Genomic DNA, 24638 nt, shown 5'->3' with positions numbered 1-24638 from the left:
TTACAATGCTGCACTAAAATTGGTTTATATAAGATGTTAGTTATAATTAATACTCCCTTCCGTTTCATTATAATTATAATGTAAGATAAAAAAATTATCACAAAATAATTTTTATTTTAAGTTTTAATGTAACATTAATTTTCTTTTTTCATTTATATCTTTTTATAATAATAATGGTGAATAATAAAATCTATAAATAAATTCATGATAATATAAAATTAATTTTGTAAAATTAATATTCTATTTCCTTTATTTATTTATTTTTTATGGATATAAAATAACTTAGAATGACAATTAGTTTGGAATGGAGGGAATAAATAACTAGATCACAAATAATTTTATCATCAAGCATGTGATTAAAAATTCAATTTGAAGTTTGAACCTATGAAAACAAAAATATTTGTTGTGAATTCCTTAAATAGATTACAATACCTCAAAAGAGTAACCCTTAACTCTTGACCAAGGATACACCATATTCAACCAAAAAATATACGAGTATAGGGTGTAATTTTTTGTGTATAAAATGATATATAATGAGAACTTTGTTAATTTCTTATATTACTAAAAATGATCTAAAATTAATTAAAAAATTTGCATTAAGAAACATATTTTACTGTATTAATATAGAAAAATAACATATCAAGTAGATATAAATTTATTCAATAATAAGAAAAATAAAAAAGGTAAGTAAACGTGCTTATTTTCTAATACAGATATAAATTTAATTTCATTTTATAATTTTTTTGAAGTCAGTAAAATTTTATAGAATAATTAAATTATATAACAAAAGCTAGATAAAAATAAGAAAATTAATTTCACAAAACCATTTTTATAGAGTTCATTAATTTAACATCCTGTGAAAATATTAAAAAAAAAGTGATTGATTGAAACAATACATTTTAGAATACATATTTAAATCATTAGATGTTAGCAAATTTTATATTAGATATGACTTTCATTTATGTTAAACTTGATATGATATTGAAATATTCCATGCATGGGAGAGATATTTTCTAGTATTTTGAAAGACATGTATATTTAAAATTAAAAATTAAAAAAATAACAATTTAATATTTTCATTATAATTAAATTAGAAGTCATTGGAAATCTGTTTTCTTTTCATATATTAAAAAATAACAATTTAATAATTTGAAGGCCTGGGAGGCAAGACCGCAAGAGAGTTAGATGACACTCGAGAAAGCAACAAGGCTGAATCTGTTGTCCTAGAGTAACAAGAACAATATAATTGGTAAATAAAATATTACTCTTCCTTAGAGAGAAATACTTATTGTATAACAGGAACAAAATTCTATTAAAGAAATAATTTTTGGCCAACATAAATTGAATGAAGACAAAAGTGCTATCTAAAGATTTCAAATCAATAGAATGAGTTAGACTGCTTCAGTGCTTCTTTAAGAATTCCAACAAGAAATAATTAACTCTCATAATATCCGGCTCCACCAACAGCGAAGGACATGCAGCAATGGTTCTTGGAATTACTTTAAACAAAAAAATATATTTGTGCTGGCAATCACATGGAGTTTGGATACATTGGTTTGCAGATTCCACATCAATATAATTCACAATTTCATTTTCCGTAGCTGGAGATTTAAATGTAACCAAATGATGTTAAAAGCTGTGCATGCACAATTGTACAATAATTTTGTTTAAAATGTGGTATATAAGGAATCAAATAAACAATTATTTCAGCATACCAGCACTATAGATTCTGCAGTATGTTCAACTTACCCATTTATAGAATTGCAGCAAAAAGAATATGTATTTTGAAGTTTGTATTCAATATGGTACAAACTTTACACCTTTGCTGATTATTTCATAGCAAATGTTACACAGAATAGAGTATGTGATTCAATGTATGGCTCGGTGAGCCAAGAAGGAGGCAATAAATAGGCCAATGTTAGTATCAGCAAAAATGCACAAAATATAACATTCGGGTCAGCAGATCCTTCGAAAGTGGGAGTAAATAATTTATAAACCACAAGAAATGAAAAGGAATTCCTCAGAAAATTACATCAAGTGCATCCTCTTCTCATTTCTATGGCACCATTGTTGAACATCTAAGCCTTCCCAAATTTCTATTAACCTTATGCACGTTTTCCTTGAGCCAAGCTTACACGCATAGCCCGTCCTTCTAGTTCCTGAAGTGCACAATTTACATAGAAACAATAAGCAAAATAACATTGATCTTTTTATCTTATGCACTAGGTGCATAAGTTACTTAAAAGAATAAGGCATTTAACCTATGAAAATGGAACATAAGATTGAAAAGAAAAGACAAAACTTAGATGTAGTAGTTACTTGTGTTTTTGGTGTTATTTTCCAACCAAAATTATAGATTGTTAGTACAAATGAAAGTTTGAAAAAAAAAGAAAGGAAAAAAAGAAAAAAAAACTTCAAGTCCCACATCGCACAGGATAAACACTTGAATAGTGTTTCACTCTCTATATATAGAGAGCTCTTTTCTTCTTTTTTCCTTGTTCCAGTTGAGAAGCATTTCCTCAACTTTTCTTTCTCCCTCCCATATTTCAGCCGATGCATTTCCGGCAAACTTCTCCCTCTTTCTTTCTGTCGCTCTAAAATTTTGGTTGCCTTTAAGAATGACTTTCTAAGTCATATTTTTTGTTGTCTTTAAGAGTGACTTTCTAAGTAATATTTTTCTGTTGCCTTTAAGAGTGACTTTCTAAGTCATATTTTTCGGTTGCCTTTAAGAGTAACTTTCTAAGTCATATTTTTCTGTTGCCTTTAAGAGTGACTTTCTAAGTCATATTTTTCGGTTGCCTTTAAGAGTGACTTTTTAAGTCACATTTTCCGGTTGCCTTTTAGAGTGACTTTTCAAGTCATACAAGAGGGTGTAATTCTAGAAAAGGTTCCCTCAGTGCAGTGGGAATCTTATACAGTGATTTGGGCTGTTTTATCCTGGGGACGTCGTGGTTGATAGTCTGCTTGCACAATTTTTGGCCGTGCCACGAAACGTCTTAAAGAAAGCGACATTGTCCGTGACTCAGCCAATAATTTTTTTTCGGTTTGCCATAAACTATTGTTACAACAATTTTAAGACGCTTTCGATTCTGCTATGGCTACCGTAGATATTACTGGCTCGAACAACAATGACCTCAACAAACCTTTTAGGCTTGAAGGATATCATTTCAAACGTTGACAACAAAAGATGATGTTTTATTTAACTATGAGAAAAGTTGCCTATGTTTTGAACACTGATATTCCGGTGGTACTTGAGGATGCTGAGAAGGAAGTGAAGGATAAAATGACTATGGAATTAGCTCTCTGGAATGAAAATGATTACCTATGCAAGAATTTCATTCTGAATGGGTTAGCTGATGATCTCTATGATTATTATAGCCCATATAAGTCTGCCAAATTAGTTTGGCTGGCTTTGGAAAAGAAGTTTGATACTGAGGAAGCTGGGACTAAAAAGTATGTTGTTAGCCGCTACCTCAAGTATCAAATGACTGATGATAAATCAATAGAGTCTCAATCCCATGAGATACAGAAAATTGCTCATGATATCATATCAGAGGGTATGACATTGGATGAGCAATTTCAGGTTGCTGTCATCATAGACAAATTGCCTCCTGGCTGGAAGGATTTCAAAAACCTTCTCAGACACAAGACCAAAGAATTCTCTTTGGAGTCTCTGATCACACGTCTGCGTATTGAGGAAGAGGCACGCAGACAAGATCAAAAAGATGAAGTGTTGGTTGTGTCTCACAACAACACTAAAAGGAAGAACACAGGTGCAGTTCTGAAGCCTATTGGCAAAAACTTTAAGAATCAGAACCGCAATGTGAGCAATACCTCCAACCGCAACAAGAACCCCCCAAGGGTCCAACATGCTAGACAACATCCACCTGCCAAGAATAATCCCGGTGAGCCATTCCTCTGCTACAATTGTGGCAAACCGGGACATATGGCACGTAAATGCAGAAATCCTTCAATGACAGGAACTCCCCAGGCTAACATGACTCAAGAGTCATACATAGCTGTGATAACAGAAATCAATATGATTGGAGGATTAGATGGATGGTGGGTAGACACTGGCGCCTCCCGCCATGTCTGCTATGATCGTGCTATGTTTAAAGCATACACGAATGTTGAAAATAAGAAAGTGTTGCTGGGTGATTCCCACACCACTACTGTTGCTGGAACTGGAGATGTTGAACTGAAGTTTACCTCTGGAAAGACTTTGATTCTCAAAGATGTGATGCATACTCCAGAGATGAGAAAGAATCTGGTTTCTGGTTTTCTTTTAAACAAGGTTGGGTTTACTCAGACCATAGGTGCAGATTTATTTACTTTGACCAAGAATGGGGTATTTGTAGGGAAAGGGTACGTCACTGATGGCATGTTCAAATTGAATCTTGATATTAATAAAGTTTCTCCTTCTGCTTACATGCTGTGTGATTTTAATATCTGGCATTCTAGACTTTGTCATATAAATAGTCGTTGCATATCTAATATGAGTAACTTAGGTTTTATTCCAAAGCTATCTTCAAATCACTTTGAAAAATGTGTTTTTTGCAGTCAATCTAAAATAACTAAGAAATCACATAAATCAGTAGTTAAAGAATCTGAGCCATTGGATTTAATACATTCTGATATATGTGAATTTGATGGAACGTTGACCATAAATGGAAAACGATATTTTATCACTTTTATTGATGACTGCTCTGATTATACATATGTATATCTTATGAAAAATAAAAGTGAAGCGCTTGACATGTTTAAGTTATTTGTAACAGAAATTGAAAATCAATTCAATAAGAAAATTAAGAAACTTCGAAGTGATAGAGGCACAGAGTATGATTCCAGTTTGTTTAATGAGTTTTATAATTTGCATGGAATCATACATGAAACGACTGCTCCATATTCACCTAAAATGAACGGTAAAGCTGAAAGAAAGAACAGAACTTTTACAAAATTAGTTGTAGCTACTATGTTGAGTTCTAGTGCAACATCTTTTTGGTGGGACGAAATTTTGTTAACTGTTTGTTATGTGCTAAATAGAATCCCCAAATCAAAAAGCAAGACATCTCCCTATAAGATATTAAAGAAAAGACAACCAAATTTGTCTTATTTGAGAACTTGGGGATGTCTGGCCTATGTAAGGATCCCAGATCCTAAGAGGGTTAAACTTGCAAGTAGAGCCTATGAATGTGTGTTCATTGGTTATGCTATTAATAGCAAAGCGTATAGGTTTTATGACCTAAACGCAAAAGTGATCATAGAGTCAAATGATGCTGATTTTTATGAAAATAAATTTCCTTTTAAATTAAGGGATAGTGGAGGTACTTCATCCAATTATCTTCCTGCTATTAGTAGTGAAAATCTTGCACAACCAAAACCAGATATAGAGCCTCGAAGAGGTAAGAGAGCAAGAATTGCTAAAGATTATGGGCCCGATTATATGGCTTATACATTAGAAGAGGATCCATCAAACCTCCAAGAAGCTTTGTCTTCTTTGGATGCTGACTTGTGGCAAGAAGCCATTAATGATGAGATGGATTCTTTAGAATCTAACAAGACATGGCATTTAGTAGACTTGCCTCCTGGTTGCAAACCAATTGGTTGTAAATGGATCTTGAAAAAGAAACTAAAACCTAATGGTACTGTGGATAAATACAAGGCTCGCCTTGTAGCCAAGGGTTTTAGGCAAAGAGAGAATTTGGATTTCTTCAACACCTTTTCACCAGTCACTTGAATAACATCTATTCGGGTGCTAATATCTCTTGCTTCTATTCACAGTCTAGTGGTACACCAAATGGATGTTAAAACTGCTTTTTTAAATGGTGAATTGGAAGAGGAAATCTATATGGAACAACCTGAAGGGTTTGTGATTCATGGACAAGAAGATAAAGTCTGCAAGTTAGATAAATCTTTGTATGGCCTAAAACAAGCACCTAAGCAGTGGCATGAAAAGTTTGATAACTTAATAGTCTCGAATGGGTTTAAGGTGAATGAAAGTGACAAATGCATTTACTACAAATCTGTAAATAATATTTGCACTATCATATGTGTATATGTCGATGACCTTCTCATATTTGGTTCAAATATTCATGTAGTGAACAATGTGAAATCATTGTTGTGTAACAACTTTGATATGAAAGACCTCGGAGAAGCAAGTGTAATCCTTGGTATTAAGATTACTAGGTCAAAAGAGGGAATTTCTCTGGATCAATCTCACTACATTGAGAAGATCTTAAAGAAATATGACTACTTTGACTGTAAACCTGCTAGTACACCATATGATCCAAGTGTAAAACTGTTTAAGAACACTGGTGAAGGTATACGACAAACTGAGTACGCAAGTATCATTGGCAGCCTTAGGTATGCCACTGATTGTACTAGACCCGACATAGCCTATGTTGTGGGATTATTATGCAGGTTTACTAGTAGACCTAGTATGGAGCACTGACACGCTATTGAAAGGGTAATTAGGTACCTTAAAAGAACCATAAATCTTGGATTACATTATAAAAGGTTTCCCGCTGTACTTGAAGGATACAGCGATGCAGATTGGAACACTCTTTCAGATGATTCCAAAGCAACCAGCGGCTATATATTTAGCATAGTTGGTGGGGCTGTTTCTTGGAAGTCAAAGAAACAGACTATCTTAGCTCAATCCACTATGGAATCTGAGATGATAGCACTAGCAACTGCTAGTGAGGAAGCAAGTTGGCTAAGAAGCTTACTTGCAGAGATTCCTTTATGGGAAAGACCGATACCAGCTGTGTTGATCCATTGTGATAGTACCGTGGCTATTGCAAAAATTGAGAACCGTTATTACAATGGTAAGAAACGACAGATACGTCGTAAGCACAACACTGTTAGAGAATTACTCTCAACAGGAGCTGTTAGAGTGGATCACGTACGCACTGATGATAATTTAGCAGATTCTTTGACGAAAGGATTAGCTAGAGAGAAAGTCCATAACACTTCTAAAAGAATGGGACTATTGCCCTTACTGCGATGATCATTCATGATGGTAACCCGACCTATATGACTGGAGATCCCAAGAATTAGGTTCAATGGGTAATAACAAGTTATGAAGTGATATGAGATGAACATGTTGTTATAAGTGAAAGCAGCATGATTCCTGAAGTAACAAGAGGATGAGTTATGGAAAAAATTCATAATTCTTAATGAGATCTATGCTCTACATTGAGTGGAGCACCTAGGCTACAGGAGTACTCTTGATAGACTCACCTATGTGAATGTTGAAGTGGGGGCCGCTTCATATGAAATTTTGGGCAAAAATTTCTAGAGCGTTCACTATATCGGGATAGACGTGCATGGCCTTTAACGCACGGGCTTTATAGAACACACCTATGAAAAGGTTGTGTGTGGTTTAATGACGGAGATAGAGTTCAAGACTTCGAGTCACTCTAGTAAAATCTGAATCTTACTCACTATGCAAAGGTTCAAGTTGTATGACACCTTTGTTTATGCATAATTTTATGATATCCTCGAAAATCTTCTTTTCAAATTTCAAGTGGGGGATTGTTAGTACAAATGAAAGTTTGAAAAAAAAAGAAAGGAAAAAAAGAAAAAAAAAGCTTCAAGTCCCACATCGCTCAGGATAAACACTTGAATAGTGTTTCACTCCCTATATATAGAGAGCTCTTTTCTTCTTTTTTCCTTGCCCCAGTTGAGAAGTATTTCCTCAACTTTTCTTTCTCCCTCCCATATTTCAGTCGATGCATTTCCGGCAAACTTCTCCCTCTTTCTTTCTGTCGCTCTAAAATTTTGGTTGCCTTTAAGAGTGACTTTCTAAGTCATATTTTTGGTTGCCTTTAAGAGTGACTTTCTAAGTCATATTTTTCTGTTGCCTTTAAGAGTGACTTTCTAAGTCATATTTTTCGGTTGCCTTTAAGAGTGACTTTTTAAGTCACATTTTCCGGTTGCCTTTTAGAGTGACTTTTCAAGTCATACAAGAGGGTGTAATTCTAGAAAAGGTTCCCTCAGTGCAGTGGGAATCTTATACAGTGATCTGGGCTGTTTTATCCTGGGGACGTCGTGGTTGATAGTCTGCTTGCACAATTTTTGGCAGTGCCACGAAACGTCTTAAAGAAAGCGACATTGTCCGTGACTCAGCCAGTAATTTTTTTTCGGTTTGCTATAAACTATTGTTACAACAGAGTTTCATCTCCATGACCTATACTAATCTTTACTTTTATTATGTGGATTACGAGGCAAAATTCCAATTCTAATTGGAAAATAGCACCAAAAATACCTAAAGAACTATATCTAAGGTTTGTCTATCGTTCTCTGTTTACAAACTGCACAACCAGTATAAGAGTGAAGAGATGGGGAGTAAAATATATACCACATCATTCAAGGCTGCAACAGCAGCTTCCATCTCTGCTTGTGTTGAATAGCAAACGAAACCATAGCCACGTGATCTTCCAGTTTCTCCATCATACAAGACCCTTGCTCCAACCACTGTTCCATATTCTTGAAAGGCTTGTGTCAATATCTCATTAGTTACTGACCATGACAGGTTCCCAACAAAAAGCTTGTGTTCAGTTTCAGGGTACAAGGGTTCTTTTGGTTTTGGTTTGCTAGAGAAGTTCACCCTCAAGGTTCTGCCCAGGAACTCCTGACAAGTTCATTTACAAATTTCAGCATGCAAAAAGTTTGAACATAGCTTGTAAGCAAATGCTAGACAAAGGAAAGAGCCATTGATCCTTACTTTTCCATCAAGATTCTCTATAACCGCATTACAATCTTCAATACAACTCATTGTCACAAATGCAAAGCCTCTACTTTTTCCAGAATCCCTGTCGTAAAGAACCTAAATATAGATATAAATAAATAAATCGTTAAATTTACTGAAAATTAGGGAATGTATCATGTCCACAAGATAATCAAATCATAAAATGAAAATTGGATTCCATTTAGTTGCAAGTTTAAAGGATGTATGCTGACAAAGAATTGTTTTATGAAGTGAGAATATGCTACCAAATATGCAAGAAACAATAATTATTAGGTTTTTTTGTTTTCTTTTTCACATCACTCACTAAATAGGTAATGTGGCTAATAGTTTAATTTCTCTTGCTCTTGCAAATATGAAATATCTTATCCATGAACATGAAAAAAACTTCAATACAAAAATACATCCCTAAGCTGCAAATTTAGTTGTATTATTACATGTTTCACTTATCATTATCATTATTATACACATGCAACACATTATAAAGGAGTGTAAATGTGATTAATAGAAGCTCCCAAGAAAGAAGCAATGACCATATTGATGAGGATAAAGAGACTGATGAAACAGTTAATTATGCAGAAACTGGAAATATCCACTAGAGGAAGGAAAATCAAGACAGAAAATCGTGAAGGCTTATCTCAGGAAGTTGAAGCCCCTCTCAGATGTTGAATCACTCTAAAATGTTAGTTATCAATAAAATAATGATAATGCTGAAGCTGCTGACCATGAAAAGGAAAACCGTTTAGTTTACCATTAAAATAAGCTTCAAGTTAAGACATATGATCCCTTATGTATGTTTGGAAGTTAGGTTTTGGAGAGAAAGGGAGGGGAGGACAAATATTTCACTTTTAAACTAAGAGAGTTATATAATACTTAATAAAATAAGCAAAATATTAACAAGTTATGCTAATCTACTATTTTATCGCTTTCATTTTAAAATAAATTATCAAATTAGACAACATCAAAGTCATTTATAATTACTAATAACAAATCCAAAACAAATAAAATAATCAATTGAAGCAAAATCACAACAAGCATTATTTCAGACTCCAGAGTTTTTCAGAAAAATTTCATTGCCGCTCACACATTCCATGAAAACCTTACGACTCATCTCTCCTTAATCAAATTCCTTTCATATCTACTAGTTTAGAATACGTGTTAGCATTATTGAGGCCAAAAACCAGGAGAGCATACACTTATCTGTCTAATCACTAGCTAGTCACACACCCATATCGGAAAAGCCATGTAGTACTATTAAATCACACATTGCAGAAACAATGGAATGCAGCCATAAGTTCATAAGTTAATCAGTGCAGTACAACAACTTGATAGCAAAATGACTCTAAAATTATAGTTTAAATCAAAGAAATTTATAAATCCACTCCTAGTATACTATCTTATAGTTCTCATGCCCCCAATTTCAAGCTACATAATTAGCTCATGCAGATAAAGTTGTAAAATTATAAGAATGAGTAAACAGTTTATGCACTCTTTACACTGTTATTCAATCACAATATGACAAATTTGTTTACTTTTACAATAACTATGTTAAAAATCACACTGATGATGATTTCTGATTGATTGACAATGTAAAATTTTTTACACCGCATAAAAATTAAAGTCTATGAGAATTACATACATACCTCAATTAGTTCTGCGCTACCATAATCCTGAATTAACCCTGCAAGCTTGGCACTATCAACACTATAAGGCAAATTCCCAAAATAAAGCTTGGTGGCAGAGGAATCAGAGTCTTGTTCTGCCACCGCTTCTCCTTCATTCTCCTCCACTTTCTCTTCTTCAACTAAACCAGCACCATCATCATCCACAACAACAACAGCCTCTTCTTGTGCAACAGCAGCAGAAATTCTAGGTCCCCACAACTTGTGCGAATTAATGGACAAAGGTTCCACCAAGTGTGACCCAAACATGCCACGGTTTGAGGGCACTGTTGTTATGAGAGGGTCTATTATGGAGCAGTTCTTGGAGGAACGAAGACATTTGACACTGTTAATAGAAGAAGAAAACAAGGAAGCTATGCCTGCAGCAGCAGTGGCAGCCATGTTGTTGTTGTGATGTAATGCAACTCAAAGTGTTACATTACAAGTGATTTTGATCACTTTAGACATGATGACCATGATGATGATGAGAGAGAAAATGAGGATTGTGGGTGTTATGGTGCTTGTGCTTGCGTGGCATGATTGTGTCCACTGTCTAGTGAAGTAGGAAACGATATGTGAAGATAAGATGAGTTCATGTCGAATACCGTAGGTACAGATTTATTTATATGATGCAATGTGTGTAACCTTGGCTAAAGTATTAGCCTCTCATTTTCTGACTTCAATTTTGACTTGTTTATAATTTTCATTCAAGAGTACTAGTCTCTCATATTCATTTGTCCTTTTTTTTATTCTGGTAATTAATCCTTTAACAATATTCATAAATTGTAAAGAACAAACCTTACCAAAACAAATTATAAAGAACTGGATTTTAAACCGTGCATAGATTTAAATTATATATTTTTATATTTATATTAATATTTATTTAAAAATTATGTATTCATAAATAAATAATTTTTTAAATTATTTAGTAGCATATTAAAAAATAATTATATTAGAAGTGACAAAGATAATTAATTATATTTTAATTGGACAGCGGTTATCTTAAAACATATTAGACATATTAAAAGTTATTATGATTTGTTTTTTATTTTCAAGTAATAATTATGATATAATATCCATGTAAAATGTATAAGTTTTAAAAAAATAATAACCATATAAATTTTATATTTAATTTCATTTAAGTATTTTTTTTATTATTCTGAATATTATGTGTACATATATGGTGTTTGAAAATAATTCTCGCACAAGGACAAGTGTACCTTACACTTCTAGATATCGAACTAAGAGGATAAGTAATGTTTTCAACTAATCAATTTAGTAAATAACGAGACAATTTGAGTTTTATCGAATGAAAAAAGATTGTTTTTTTTTGTATCAATTTACCCATTAGCAAACGAAGAAAGCAAACCGAAGAATTTAGTGAGAAAACAATGATAATGAAAAGCCTAGGATTATGAATCCGCACATACCACTTTTCCCCAATTTAATTTCAATAAACTCCTAATTACATCAATTACCACTTTCCCCTAATTCAATTATTAGCCTTTGATTTTGGTCTAATAATCCTCATTGGCCTAAATCCATATTCAATTGATCATAGATATATTGATTTAGGTCAAGGGATGAAGTTCTCAATTAACAGGGATGATCAACAACCAAGTTACTCTGTTAGAAATTGTCTAACCAATTTTGTCATGCAAGTTAATACAAAATAATCTTTTTCTAGGTCAATTAATCACACACAGATGATCATTGTTATGTAATTAATTAAGTTGTAGACTGATTAGATCAAAATATAAAATAAATAATAAGAAAAGAGATTTAATTGAATAACATTGAGATCTTTATTGAAATCAGAGAAGGTACAGGAGTATGACTACATTATAATCCTAGACCAAAAGGGACTATACACTTATGGTCATGATAAAGCTAGAAATCCTAAGAGAAAACATGAAAACAACAAAAGAGGAAGAAATTTTACATGAAGAGATACTCGTTGTGATCTCCACACTCCTCCACAACCACAAATGCTCCCCCCGCAATGCTATTCTCCCTTGGAAAACTCCAAAAAACATGCTTAGAGGAAAAAAGATAAGGGTTTACCTTTAAAACCCGTTATTTAAAGGCCCAACTTAAGTGATTGGCAATGTTGATTAACAATGGTAGTGGATCCATGGTCATGGATATGGATCCATGGCTATGATCAGAAAGTTGACATTGATCTTTAGAAAGTCACTTTTCTCCCAGTGGTCATGGTTATTTCTCATGATCGTGATTGACATCCATGGTCAAGGATATTTATCCATGGTCTTGAATATGTACACAATGTCAAGAACTCTCTTCAAAGATTCACAATTAATCTTTTTTCACTTAAATTCACTCGGACACCTGTCTAATACAAACTAACATTATTCTATGAGTTTTGTCAAGCAAAATATGCCAAAATGAATGAATATGACATAAAAACTCACATAGAAAACATTATCAAAATTGGGTTTATCAACCTCCCCACACTTAAGCATTGTTTTCCATCAAGCAATTATTCCGATTCTCATCTCAAAATTGAATTTTCTTAAGTCAGATCTCATGTAACAGAACTCCCCTTCCATTGCACACAGAAACAATCCACACACATGAAGTCACAAAGAATAATTCAAGGGATCCATTAGGCTTAACTATTCTTGCAAAATAATCTCAATGAGCTTTAGTTCACGCTTCTCACCATCTCTAAGTGTTACATAATATCATAGTTCAATGGACATTTTCACAATTATGTTAATCAATCAACTCAACTCTAATCAACACTCAAATTTTCCAAATAAGTGAGACAATTCAGATTGTAATAGGATCAGGCTTGTAAGGTAAGGTAACTGCTAAAAGGAATAGGCAACAAAGGGCTTCAATCAATATAGACAACAATTAACTCAAAGGTCAAGGGAACCTTACCTTACAAGCCTACATACACTAAGACCCTTCACTACTAAAAAAAGCTCTTTTTACGATGCACATTCTAAGGCGGTTCCAAGGAACCGATGTAGAATGTACGTTAGTGGCATTTTTGTAATTAACGGCAACGTGACAACGACGGTCTTCGATACCCGTCTTTGTAGCCATGTCGTGATGGCATTTTGGTAATTTGAAGACGTAACTCTATGACGGGTGTCAATAGATAACCATCTTTGTTGATTTTAAAAAAATAAAAAATGTGTTTCAATTTGTTTTTGTCGTAAAATGTTGGTTGTTTTCCCGCATTCTCCATGACGCTGCGCGCGAAGCTCAGAACCTTGAAAGACCTCAAAGTTGACATTCGTTGTGCCGTTGCCTGCCTCGTCGGACCACCATGTCGTAGCCTGCCCCATCGTGGTTGCCTGTGTCGTGGTTGCCTGTTTTGCATTGTGTCGTGCACGCCCCGCTATGCCCTAGGCTGCTCTGCTGTCCAAGGTAGGTGAGGTGTTTATTATTTCTCGCTTTACCCTTGTAGCTAGGTTGATGGAAGTACACGTTTTTTAGTATTAGTTTTGGTTGTTTGCATTGTGTCGTGGTTGTTTTTTTAGTGAACTTGGTTATATGATGAAAACATTTTGTTAAGCTGAAAAAATGTCATACCAATTGATTCCCTGTGTGGTTGATGATATGATTCTATGATTTTGGTTTCCTAGTTCAAAAGTTTTTAAAAAGAAATAAACAGCTTCTATGTTTCTCATACCAGTTGATTTCCTAGTTAAAAAATTATATAGTCTAGTAGGCTTGACTGCGATATCCACTCCTTTTCGTGATCTTAGGCTAGCACTATAGATTGTTGGAGCAGGATCTACATTGGTCACTCTTTGTGTGAAAAATCGTATTCTAATGCCTTTGTTGCTTTCCAAGCCAAATTGCCTTGCGGGGTAGTTATAGCATCGTGACCTCTGTGTATTATGATAGAACAAACTAAAGCTGGTAAATGTGGAACCAATTTCATTTGTAACCATCATGGCATAAGAAATAGATATAACCATAGTCTGCATCATCATAGGCCAAACCAGGGCTCACACTAATTGGTTGTAATTGACCAGAACCATAGACAAATTCTGTCTCTTTTCAATAGTCTCTATCCTCATCATTGTTCCTATGCATGAGTCTTTAGCATTTGTTGCACTGCATGTGCATTGAGACAATCCTATAATTGCTTTATTCTAATTACAAATAAATCTGGATTTTGTTGACTGATTTTCTTAACTGTTTTACTTTCCTTTTTAACAAGGGTCTTTTAGTGGCAAGAAAGGCCTGATGGGTATTCTAGTAATAATGTTAATAATAGTTATCATTCTTGGGTCTTGGCCGTATGTGTTTTTCTTCGAGTCATTCGGTATGCTTAAACTTATGAAGGGTACTACATGATCTATAAACCCAACATGTTGTAACACTTAAGGAACAGAGTGTCACAAACTGTATGTTCCTCATTGACCACAATAGTTTCCAATTCATGTACAATGTCAGTCATATTGAGGGTTGGCCTCTCTTGTTTGAGCAAAGCATCATTTTCAGTGAAATTACTTATGCTCCTTTATTCTACTTCAAATAACAACCTAAGTCCTAAGGATGGCAAGCCATAATTCCACACAATGCATATTTTTCAGAGTCATGCTCCTGCCATTACCAAAATAATACCCCTTTTTCATCCAAGTCAACTCGCCAATGAGAAACATGATTCCAAAAAACAAGAAAAAATGTAAAAATAAAAATGAAAATATTAGGTTGTCTATCCACCCATTTTTTCGATTGTATTGTTGTCAATTGGTTCCTTCACTGTCTAAATCTCATATAAGAATGAAAATACCTGATATTAGAGTCTCCCAGTTTAATCCATCTGACCCTGGATTTCTGAAATAACATGCTTTCTTCCTGTCTAATTCATCTCCAGATTCTTCATAGAGTAATCTTCTTTTATCAGAGCATTGGATCTGCCCCTCAATCATGTTTGTATCAAGCACATCCATTTCACTAACCAACTCTTCAATTTTCGCATCCAAGCCACCAAAAGTCTCCCTACTCCAACATTTAATCTTGATCTTTAATGCCTTCATTTTATCTTTGACAGCGTAAAGTTTCCAACCCTACACATTCATTTGATTCCAACACATTGAAACCATATTTCTGAAATTAAGGTGTTCAAACTAGTAATTGAAAAATGAAATGGCTTAGGACCCCAGTTTTTAATTTCATTTTTCAACATAACATACCAATGGCATAGTGATTTATTTATTTCAAAGAATCAATAAGTTCACTCTTGTTTTTTTCCAAATAATTATGAAATTTTAATAAAATTTGTACCAAAAACCATATTTGAATGCGGATTAATTGATCTTTCAAAGATCAAATATACACTTTTTTAAGTTCTTACTTTTTATCAGCTTTTAAGCTCCTTTTTAACAGTAACCGAATAAAGCAAGGGAATGTTCAAAAGTTCATAAAACAAACCCGAAAATTTAAACAAGGTTAGACTCCGGCACTTTTTATGGACTTGGTATGCAACATCTTTATAAAGGCTTGAATCTTCATTGACAAAAATAAGGGTTCCTGAAAATTCCTTTTAGTTAACTTTTCCATATTCAAAACTTCAAAGCATTGAAAAGAAGATTCAAATTTCAATATACTCAAAGTATCCCTACTCAGTTTGAAAAATTCAATAATCAATATTACATACACAAACATAATAAATTGTGAATTTATTGAAATATTATTAGTTGATTTTCTTCTCAACAACCAGAATTACTTATTTTGTTTTTATTCACTTTAAATAAGTCAATTTTTTAAAAAAATATGTAGCACTTTACTTCCCATTAGTTATTATTAGTTCACCTGAGTCATCTCTAACTAACCATCAAGGACTCAAACTTCTTTTGTTGTTCATAAGCTTCCCTAGATTCATACTCCTCTCTTTCACACGTCCCCAGATCATTAAATTTTTCTTCCACCTTCTTTTGCATCTCATATAGTAATTCGAATATGACTCCAAAGACTACTAAACGCAGTAGTCCAAGTAGAATAATGTCTTTTAGTTACTTCATGTAAGTACATGGTGTGGAAGAAAGTAAATGTTACAAAAAAACAATTTGATATGGTAACACTCCCAATTAGGATATAAATTATTTATCAAAAATAAAAAAGAAGCAGTAAAAGAAAAAAAATTAACATACATGGAATAAAAATAATGAGAAGGTGACATTATTAGCATACATTTGGAGCTAAATCCCATAACTTTGATTAGTCCTTTTGCCTACAATATTGAACCCATAATATTAAAGATTTTGGTTCACTTTTAGTTGAGTGCTTCATTGTTTTGAGTTTATTATAATGGTTACTCCTCTTGAGTTCATCACGGTATATAAATAGGACAAATAGGATTTAAGGTACCTTTGTCTTTAATTTTACCTTCTGCTAGTATCCAATGACAGATCTAGGATCTTGAGCTACTGGATATAGTTTCTTTTAAAATAAAAATTGTTAGCAATTTTTCTCACACAGATGAAGATAAAGATATAAATGTTGTCACATTTATGTACCATATATTTGTTGTGCTTCACAACAGTGAAATGCTTTTGCTGCCTCTGCCTGCAATTTTATTGATATTTTCAGCCTCTGCTGATGTTTGTGTAGGTGAAGATTGAAGATACTTTTGACAATTTAATTTGTTCGTTGAACGAAGATAATTACCTCCATCTGATTTTAGCTGCCATTACCGCAGTCATCTCTATCATTAATTTTATCTATCTAGGTATGTAACTTAGTCCTTCATATATTTGGATTGTTACTTTGTTGTTCATATATTGCTATTATTGTCCATTTAAAATATGTGCATTTTTAGTGAACCCTAGTTTCCCGTTTGAGATTCCATACCATGATTAATATGGATAGTTTGGATTAGTTGTGGTATGGAATCTTGAATTATCCGTTTGGACAGTTTGGAAACTGTCCTTTTTTACTTCATTCATACTTATAGGTTAAGTATGTTGTGTTAAATTTGATAAAATTTTGGTTTATTGCGTATTTCTTTGTTCTTCGGGTGCATACTTGATTGTGGTCAATTTATTTGACGACTTTCATTTTGTATACTTGGAGACCAATGCAAAGTGCTGCCAAAATTTCGTCAAATTTCGCATAACATACTTAACTTGTACATATGAATGAAGTAAAAAAGGTTGTTCCTGAATGGGATAAGACCTCACCTTCATAAGAAAAAAGTGAGAATATCATGCATACAACATAAAAGAGACCATTTGATACAACAAAAAACATGAATCGAAGTTGGATTCAAGCACCATGCATCAGTGACGAGTATGAAAAGGGGGTTGAAGATTTCTTGCAGTTTGCGCAACAACATGCACCAGTGTTCGGTGGAAATTATTTATGTCCATGTGTTAACTGTGTCAATGGAAGGCATCAGTCATTAGATGACATCAGATCACATCTTATTTGTGACGGCTTCAGTCTGAGTTATACAAATTGGATATGGCACGATGAATTGCCAGATATGTCAACAACCGCCAACACTGAATCACAACATGTCCAAATCAAAGATCGAATGGAAGATATGATACGCGATCTTGGGCAAAAGGGTTTTTTACATGCTCATGCACCCTATTATGAAGAATTACAAATAGATTCAAAGCTCCCATTGTACTTGGGGTGCACAACCTATACTCGGTTATCTGTGGTGCTAGCTTTGGAGAACTTGAAGGCCATATTTGGGTGGAGTGACAAAAGTCTGACAGAGTTGCTTGTGTTATTGAAGAATATGCTACCTAATGAAAACACATTACCCAAAAGTCACTACGATGCAAAGAAGATATTATGTCCTGTGGGTATGGAGTACCAGAAAATTCATGCATGTCGTAATGATTGTATATTGTATGGAAATGAGTTTGCGGAAATGCGGAATTGCCCAACATGTGGGGTATCACGATACAAGGTGAACGACGGGGAAAACAATTATGATGTAGGCACAAACAACAATCATCCAATAAAGGTTTGTTGGTACCTTCTCGTTATACCAAGGTTTAAGCGATTGTTGGCTAGTGCAGACGAATCGTCAAACCATAAATGGCATGCTTTTGGCAGAATAAATGATGGGTTACTCTGACATGCTGCTGATTCTCCACAATGGAAGACCATTGATCACTTGTATCCTGAATTTGGAGTGGAACCAAGAAACCTATGACTTTCTCTTGCTTCTGATGACATGAATCCATTTGGTAACTTGAGCACTAGTCACAGTTCATGGCCTGTTATGCTAATGATTTACAACCTTCCTCCTTGGTTGTGCATGAAGCGCAAATACGTGATGTTGTGTATGATGATAACGGGTCCAAGACAGCCAGGGAACGATATTGATGTGTATTTGACTCCATTGGTTGAAGACTTGCGCAAGTTATGGGTAGATGGGGTTGATGTGTTTGATGCGAGTGTTGGACAGACCTTCAGGTTGCGTGCAATGGTATTTTGCACCATTAATGACTTTCCAGCTTATGGGAATTTGAGCGGCTATAGTGTCAAAGGACACCACGCATGTCCAATTTGTGAGAAAAAGACGAGTTTCATGCAGCTTAAACATTGCAAGAATACAGTATATACAAGGCATTGTAGGTCTTTGAAACATTATCACCCGTATCGGCGATTGAAGAAAGCATTTAATGGAACCCATTAGACTAAAGGTGCCCTAAAACAAGTAGCTAGCCATGAAGTGTATGATCGGGTCAAAGACATGGTAACTGTTTTTGGTAAGACACAAAGGAAGGATCATGCTGAAAAGAATATTTGGAAGAAAAGGTCAGTGTTCTTTAATCTTCCTTATTGGATCAAGCTACATGTTCGACACTACCTCAACGTAATGCATGTTGAGAAGAATGTTTGTGATAGTTTAATTGGCACCCTTCTTAACATCAAAGGCAAGACAAAGGATGGTCTACAAAGTCGACAGGATTTGGTCGACATGGGTATACGACAACAGTTGCATTCGCAAGCACAAGGTCGACAAACTTATTTGCCCCCAGCATGTTACACAATGTCAACTAAGGAGAAAAAACATTTTTGTGGTTGTCTTAAAAATGTAAAAGTCCCACAAGGATACTCTTCCAATATCAAGAGGCTTGTGTCAGTTAATGATTTGAAGTTGGTTGGCTTGAAATCTCATGATTGTCACGTGTTAATGCAACAATTATTGCCAATGGCTGTTCATGGTATATTGCCTGAGAAAGTTAGGGTTGCGATAACCCGATTGTATTTTTTCTTTAATACTATCTCTAGCAAGGTGATTGACCCAAAACAATTGGATGATTTGGAGAATCAGGCAGCCATTATCCTGTGTGAATTAGAAATGTATTTTCCTCCATCATTTTTTGACATCATGGTTCACTTAATTGTTCATCTTGTGCGTGAGATTCGATTGTGTGGGCCCGTGTTTTTACGCTGGATGTATCCTGTTGAACGTTACATGAAGGTCTTGAAAGGATATACAAAAAATCAATATCGCCCAGAGGCTAGCATTGTTGAAAGATACATTGTTGAGGAAGCTATTGAGTTCTGTTCAGAATATATACACACCGCTACACCTGTGGGTGTTCCTGAAAGTCGTCATGACAGCACCGTTGAAGGTAGGGGCACACGAGGGTTCAATGTTGTAACCATGGATCGCCAACAGCTGTCTCAAGCTCATCTATATGTATTACACAACACAACAAAGGTCATCCCTTACATAGATGCTCACAAATAACATGTTAGTCGTATTCACCGGAAAATGAACATGATGAGGTTGTTGCAAGAGCATAATAGAACTTTCCTACAATGGTTTAGACAACAAATCTTCGCTGATCATAGTGTTTCAAAGATGTTCAGATTGCTAGCTATCGGTCCAAATTTGAATGTTCCAACTTGGAAGGGATATGATATCAATCATTATTCTTTCTACACAAAGTCCCAGGATGATAAAAGTAGTATGCAGAACAGCGGGGTTAGTGTGGATGGTCAATCGCATCACTTTTGTAGTGCTTCTGACAATAGCCCCATTGAAGCATGCATGCCTTACTATGGAGTCATTGAAGACATTTGGGAACTTGATTATGGTGAATTTAGAGTACCTCTCTTTAAATGTAAGTGGGTCAATGGAAATACAGGTGTGCGTCAAGACAAAATGGGATTTACTTTAGTAGACCTTAAAAAGGTAGGTTACAAGGATGACACATTCATAATGACAGTGCAAGCTCGACAAGTGTTTTATGTAGAAGATCCCTACGACTCTAGATGGGTAGTGGTTTTGCAAGGGAGAACAATTTCTACAAGTCACCATATTGATGGTTCAACACTTGATGCACCTGACATGCTGCCTTTCTCCAAATACATGCCTTCAACTACTAATGAACAAATGGAGGATGATGTATATGCAAATCGTACTGATCATGATGAGGGTTTATGGGAGAACATTCCTACGTAACTGTGTAAGCATAACCATATACGTATTATGTAACTGTGTTTTATTTGTCAAGCATAAATTTCTAAGTTATTTTTTCAACTTCATGCACCCTATTACATAACTGAATTTGTTGTAACTCAATTTTGTTATTTTCCGCTGGGTGATGGCAACACCCCCAACGCCCCCGCCACATTCAGAAAACCCTGCAAAGGTTACTTCAAAAAGGATTAAACAATTCACCCGGCTCAGAAGCCTAACTACTAGAAGCTTAGATAACCCACGACCAATTGTGAATGTGAATCCTGCTACAGGTAGAGGCTCAGGGCCTCATAAAGAGAAATTTCACAGTTATCTAGGGGTTGTCACAAGGGAAAAAATTCCTATTGTCCACGCGAATTGGAGTGTTGTCCCAGACAATCTAAAGAACCTAATATGGGAAGATATTTTGGTAAGTGGTTATAAATACACATATTCTTATGATTTTGTTTTTAAGTTAGTTTTAAAGGAATCATTTACTTACTGTTACATAACACCTTTTGTTGTGCATCACAAACTTGACATCCCTGAACGTGAGGAGGCAAAAAAGAAGGTGATGTTAACAGTTGCAACTAGAAACTAGATGGAGGCAATTTAAGTCGTCATTGACTTCTAAATTTGTCTATGCTGACAATGAAGGTCAGCAAATATCTGATCCTACGGTGAAGTATGGTCTTGATCTAGCAACATGGGCCGAATTTGCAAAAAGCCACCAAACCCCTAATTGGCAGGTTTGTGGTAGTTGCCTTATATTCAATAATGGATTCAGACTTGTATGTGCTATTTTTTAATATATATATATATATATATATATATATATATATATATATATATATATATATATATATATATGACTACTACAAGCTTGTGTTTTTAAGGGTATACGGAAGAAAGCACAGGAAATTTAGAAATTCAATGATTGCCCCCACGTATTGTCTCGTAGGGGTTATGAACATATTGACAAGAAACTTATGGACGAGAAGAGGAAGCGTCGAGATCAGCAAGATGAGTTTACTGAAAACCCAACACTCAACCTCGACCCTCCATCCCCAGTGTCGAGACACCTGAAGTGGAAGATGGCCCGCACAAAGCGTTATGGCCAAATGACTTCTGAAGCGGCACAACAAATTGCAAACAAAATTGTGAGTTCATGTCTTCTTCACTTACAGTGATTGTCAAATAATCGTTAGCTAACATTTAACTTTATTTTATTGAAATTCAACAAATATATCTGCATGTAGGATTCATTAAAGGAACAGGCTACGCAGGGAAGCTTTGTTCTGCATAGGCGTCAGGATATACTGAACACGACCATAAGCCGACCTGAGCATCTAGGACATGTTCGTGTCACAAGGACAGGTGTCACAATAAGCCAATACTTTAGCAAAGTGTCATGTGCTTCTAGCACGTCCTCACCATCAATCAACCAACAACAATTGCCTGAAATCATCAGTGGAATTAAGGATGAGATAAGAAAGGAGGTGGAAGAAGAACACAAGCAGTAGCAAGAGGCTTGGAGGAGGGCAGTTGAAGAACAACACATCTGCAATTTGGAGATAATGAAGCGAGATTTAAAACAAGCACTTAAAATAGAGTTATCTCATATTGCATCACATGAGTCAGCCCCCTTGAGGCGCCAGAAATACAACATTTAGTTGCGCGTGAGCATAAAGGGTAGCTACGCTGCACCTGAGGCCTAAGGATTACCTAAAGAGCCTTCTGATGTTGATGTGGATCTAATGGGTTTGTTCGTAGTTGAAGATGAAAGTACTTTGCTAGTGGCCTTGGGAAAAGTGTATGACAATTCATCCACCATACACAATGTTTGTTATGCAGATGACGTTGTTAGGGTGAATGTTGTCACATATTACCACCCTGACACTGAGGTCCTTTTTCCTACATCAGAGGTTTGATATCTGAACCAGGTCGTTGGCACATTCATCGCATGACCCACACATCTTGTTAGAAAAGTAACTGATGAGGTTCTTTTTTACCCTATGAATCCCTTGTATTTTTTGTCATGCATAATTACATGTACAGTAATTGGTATTATGATAGGTGGTGTTAGTATCCAATAAGCCTCCATCGAAGTCTGTTGAACAAACTGACAGGGCCAATGTTGTGGCCACAGATGATCCCCTGGGAGAGTTGGTTAAGAAGTTGTATGTCGTTTACCAAAAGCCAATTTAGTTGTCATGGGACAGGGCGAAATTTGGGATAACTAATTCCACAAATGGTTTTTTCATCACACATGCAGATGTAACTGAAATCATTTTAGGTGACAAATGTTTAAACATATCTATACTACAGTTGTGGATGATGTAAGTAAATTATATATCGTAATGTAAGTCATAATTAATTGTCCACTCTATATTTGGCTAACAATATTGTTTACCGTCTTTAAAAAAGGTTTGTGAATGATTGGAATACAAGCATAGGTTTTGCTCCAGTTTATGGTTTCCTTAAGCCCCAGTCTATACGTTGCACAAAGGACACGCGTCAAGAATGTGAATAGTACATAGAAACGTGGGTCAAGGAATTACATCGAGAAGTCTACTTAGGACCTTACTTGAATCAGTAAGTCAATTGATGTGGCTATTATCAATGTGTTTGCATTTATTTGATGGTCAATTTGATTTTTTTGACTTCAGGGCACATTGGCAACTTCTTGTGTTGTGTCCACGAGAGAATATTGTAGTATGGTTTTGTTCTATACGGAGAAAGCATGATGTTCACATTAAGGCTACAGTTAACAGGTACTTGGCAAGCTTATAAAATTTAGCATTGGTCATCAGTTGTAGTTTAGCAGTCAAAAGATTACATGTTATATACGTTTTTTGTTATTTTCAAACTTAGCGCAATGAAGAAAATATCCATTACTTTCCAAGGCAAGGAGAATGGACCTCCACCTCAATGGATTGAACCAAAGGTGTGTCGTAATCCTTGTATTTATGGAAATTTGAAATAACTATCATGTGTAACAAAAAATGACCAAGCTTAATTGAGTATTTTCATATTGCATGTAGAGTTATGTACAAGCCGGAGCCTATGAGTGTGGATATTATGTGATGCATAGGATGTGGTGCATCGTCACCGGCGGTTTGAAGAATGAATGGAACAAGGTATGCATACTATTACACTAACTAATGAATTTGTGGAGTATGAAATCATACCTCAATGTTTCATGTGCTAACCTTATATAATTTTTTCAAATTTGTAGTGTTTTTCTAATGGAACACCATTAGACAGTGACACCATGACGACATTACGAAAGAAATGGGCAGCCTATTTTCTACAAGTTGGAAAGATGGATGTAAATTAGACAAATTTAGATGACATAGGAACATTATTGTTTGTAATGTAAAATTTTCATTGTTTAAGTTTCATGATTATTTGTGGTCATGACTTTTAATTCGGCATTGTTATATAAATCTCTCTAAATTTGACTTCTTTACGTTATTCATTATGCACTACTTTGGGGTTGCGTTTTGTATTGGTCCCCATATAGGATCAGTGTTTTTGTTGTGCAACACTAATTGTATGCAGGTCAGCGTTAGCCGCACTATATATGGTCGTCCCTTTCACATGTTGTCTAAGAAAAAGACAATAAGGTATGTCATATACTACCCTCTGATAAAGCAAAATTTATCTAATACACAACCATTCTTTCTTATCCAATAGACATAAAATTATTTAAGTTTAATTAGATATGTCAAATTTAAATTTTGTCTATACAGTAGTACAAAACAATTTTGTCTATACAACCATTCTTTCATATGCAGGT

The 24638-nt window shown here is 34.8% G+C and overlaps 2 protein-coding genes across 2 annotated transcripts; one reads left to right on the top strand and one right to left on the bottom strand.

Annotated features, from left to right (window-relative positions):
• Nucleotides 1–1735: 1735 nt before the first annotated feature.
• On the bottom strand, nt 1736–10977 carry LOC114372248 (28 kDa ribonucleoprotein, chloroplastic-like). The gene is made up of 4 exons (XM_028329725.1): nt 10393–10977; nt 8729–8830; nt 8363–8635; nt 1736–2159 (listed from the first exon to the last, which is right to left on the bottom strand). Exons 1-4 carry the CDS (start codon nt 10810–10812, stop codon nt 2106–2108), a joined length of 849 nt encoding a protein of 282 aa, XP_028185526.1. The 5' UTR covers nt 10813–10977; the 3' UTR covers nt 1736–2105.
• Nucleotides 10978–17647: 6670 nt separating this feature from the next.
• Nucleotides 17648–18493, top strand: LOC114371726. The gene has a single exon (XM_028329078.1). It carries the CDS (start codon nt 17648–17650, stop codon nt 18491–18493), a length of 846 nt encoding a protein of 281 aa, XP_028184879.1.
• Nucleotides 18494–24638: the final 6145 nt, after the last annotated feature.

This window comes from Glycine soja, chromosome 10 (genome assembly GCF_004193775.1).
Source record: "Glycine soja cultivar W05 chromosome 10, ASM419377v2, whole genome shotgun sequence".
In the NCBI taxonomy this organism is placed as follows: Eukaryota; Viridiplantae; Streptophyta; class Magnoliopsida; order Fabales; family Fabaceae; genus Glycine; species Glycine soja.
This window is presented reverse-complemented; position numbering and strand designations above follow the sequence as displayed.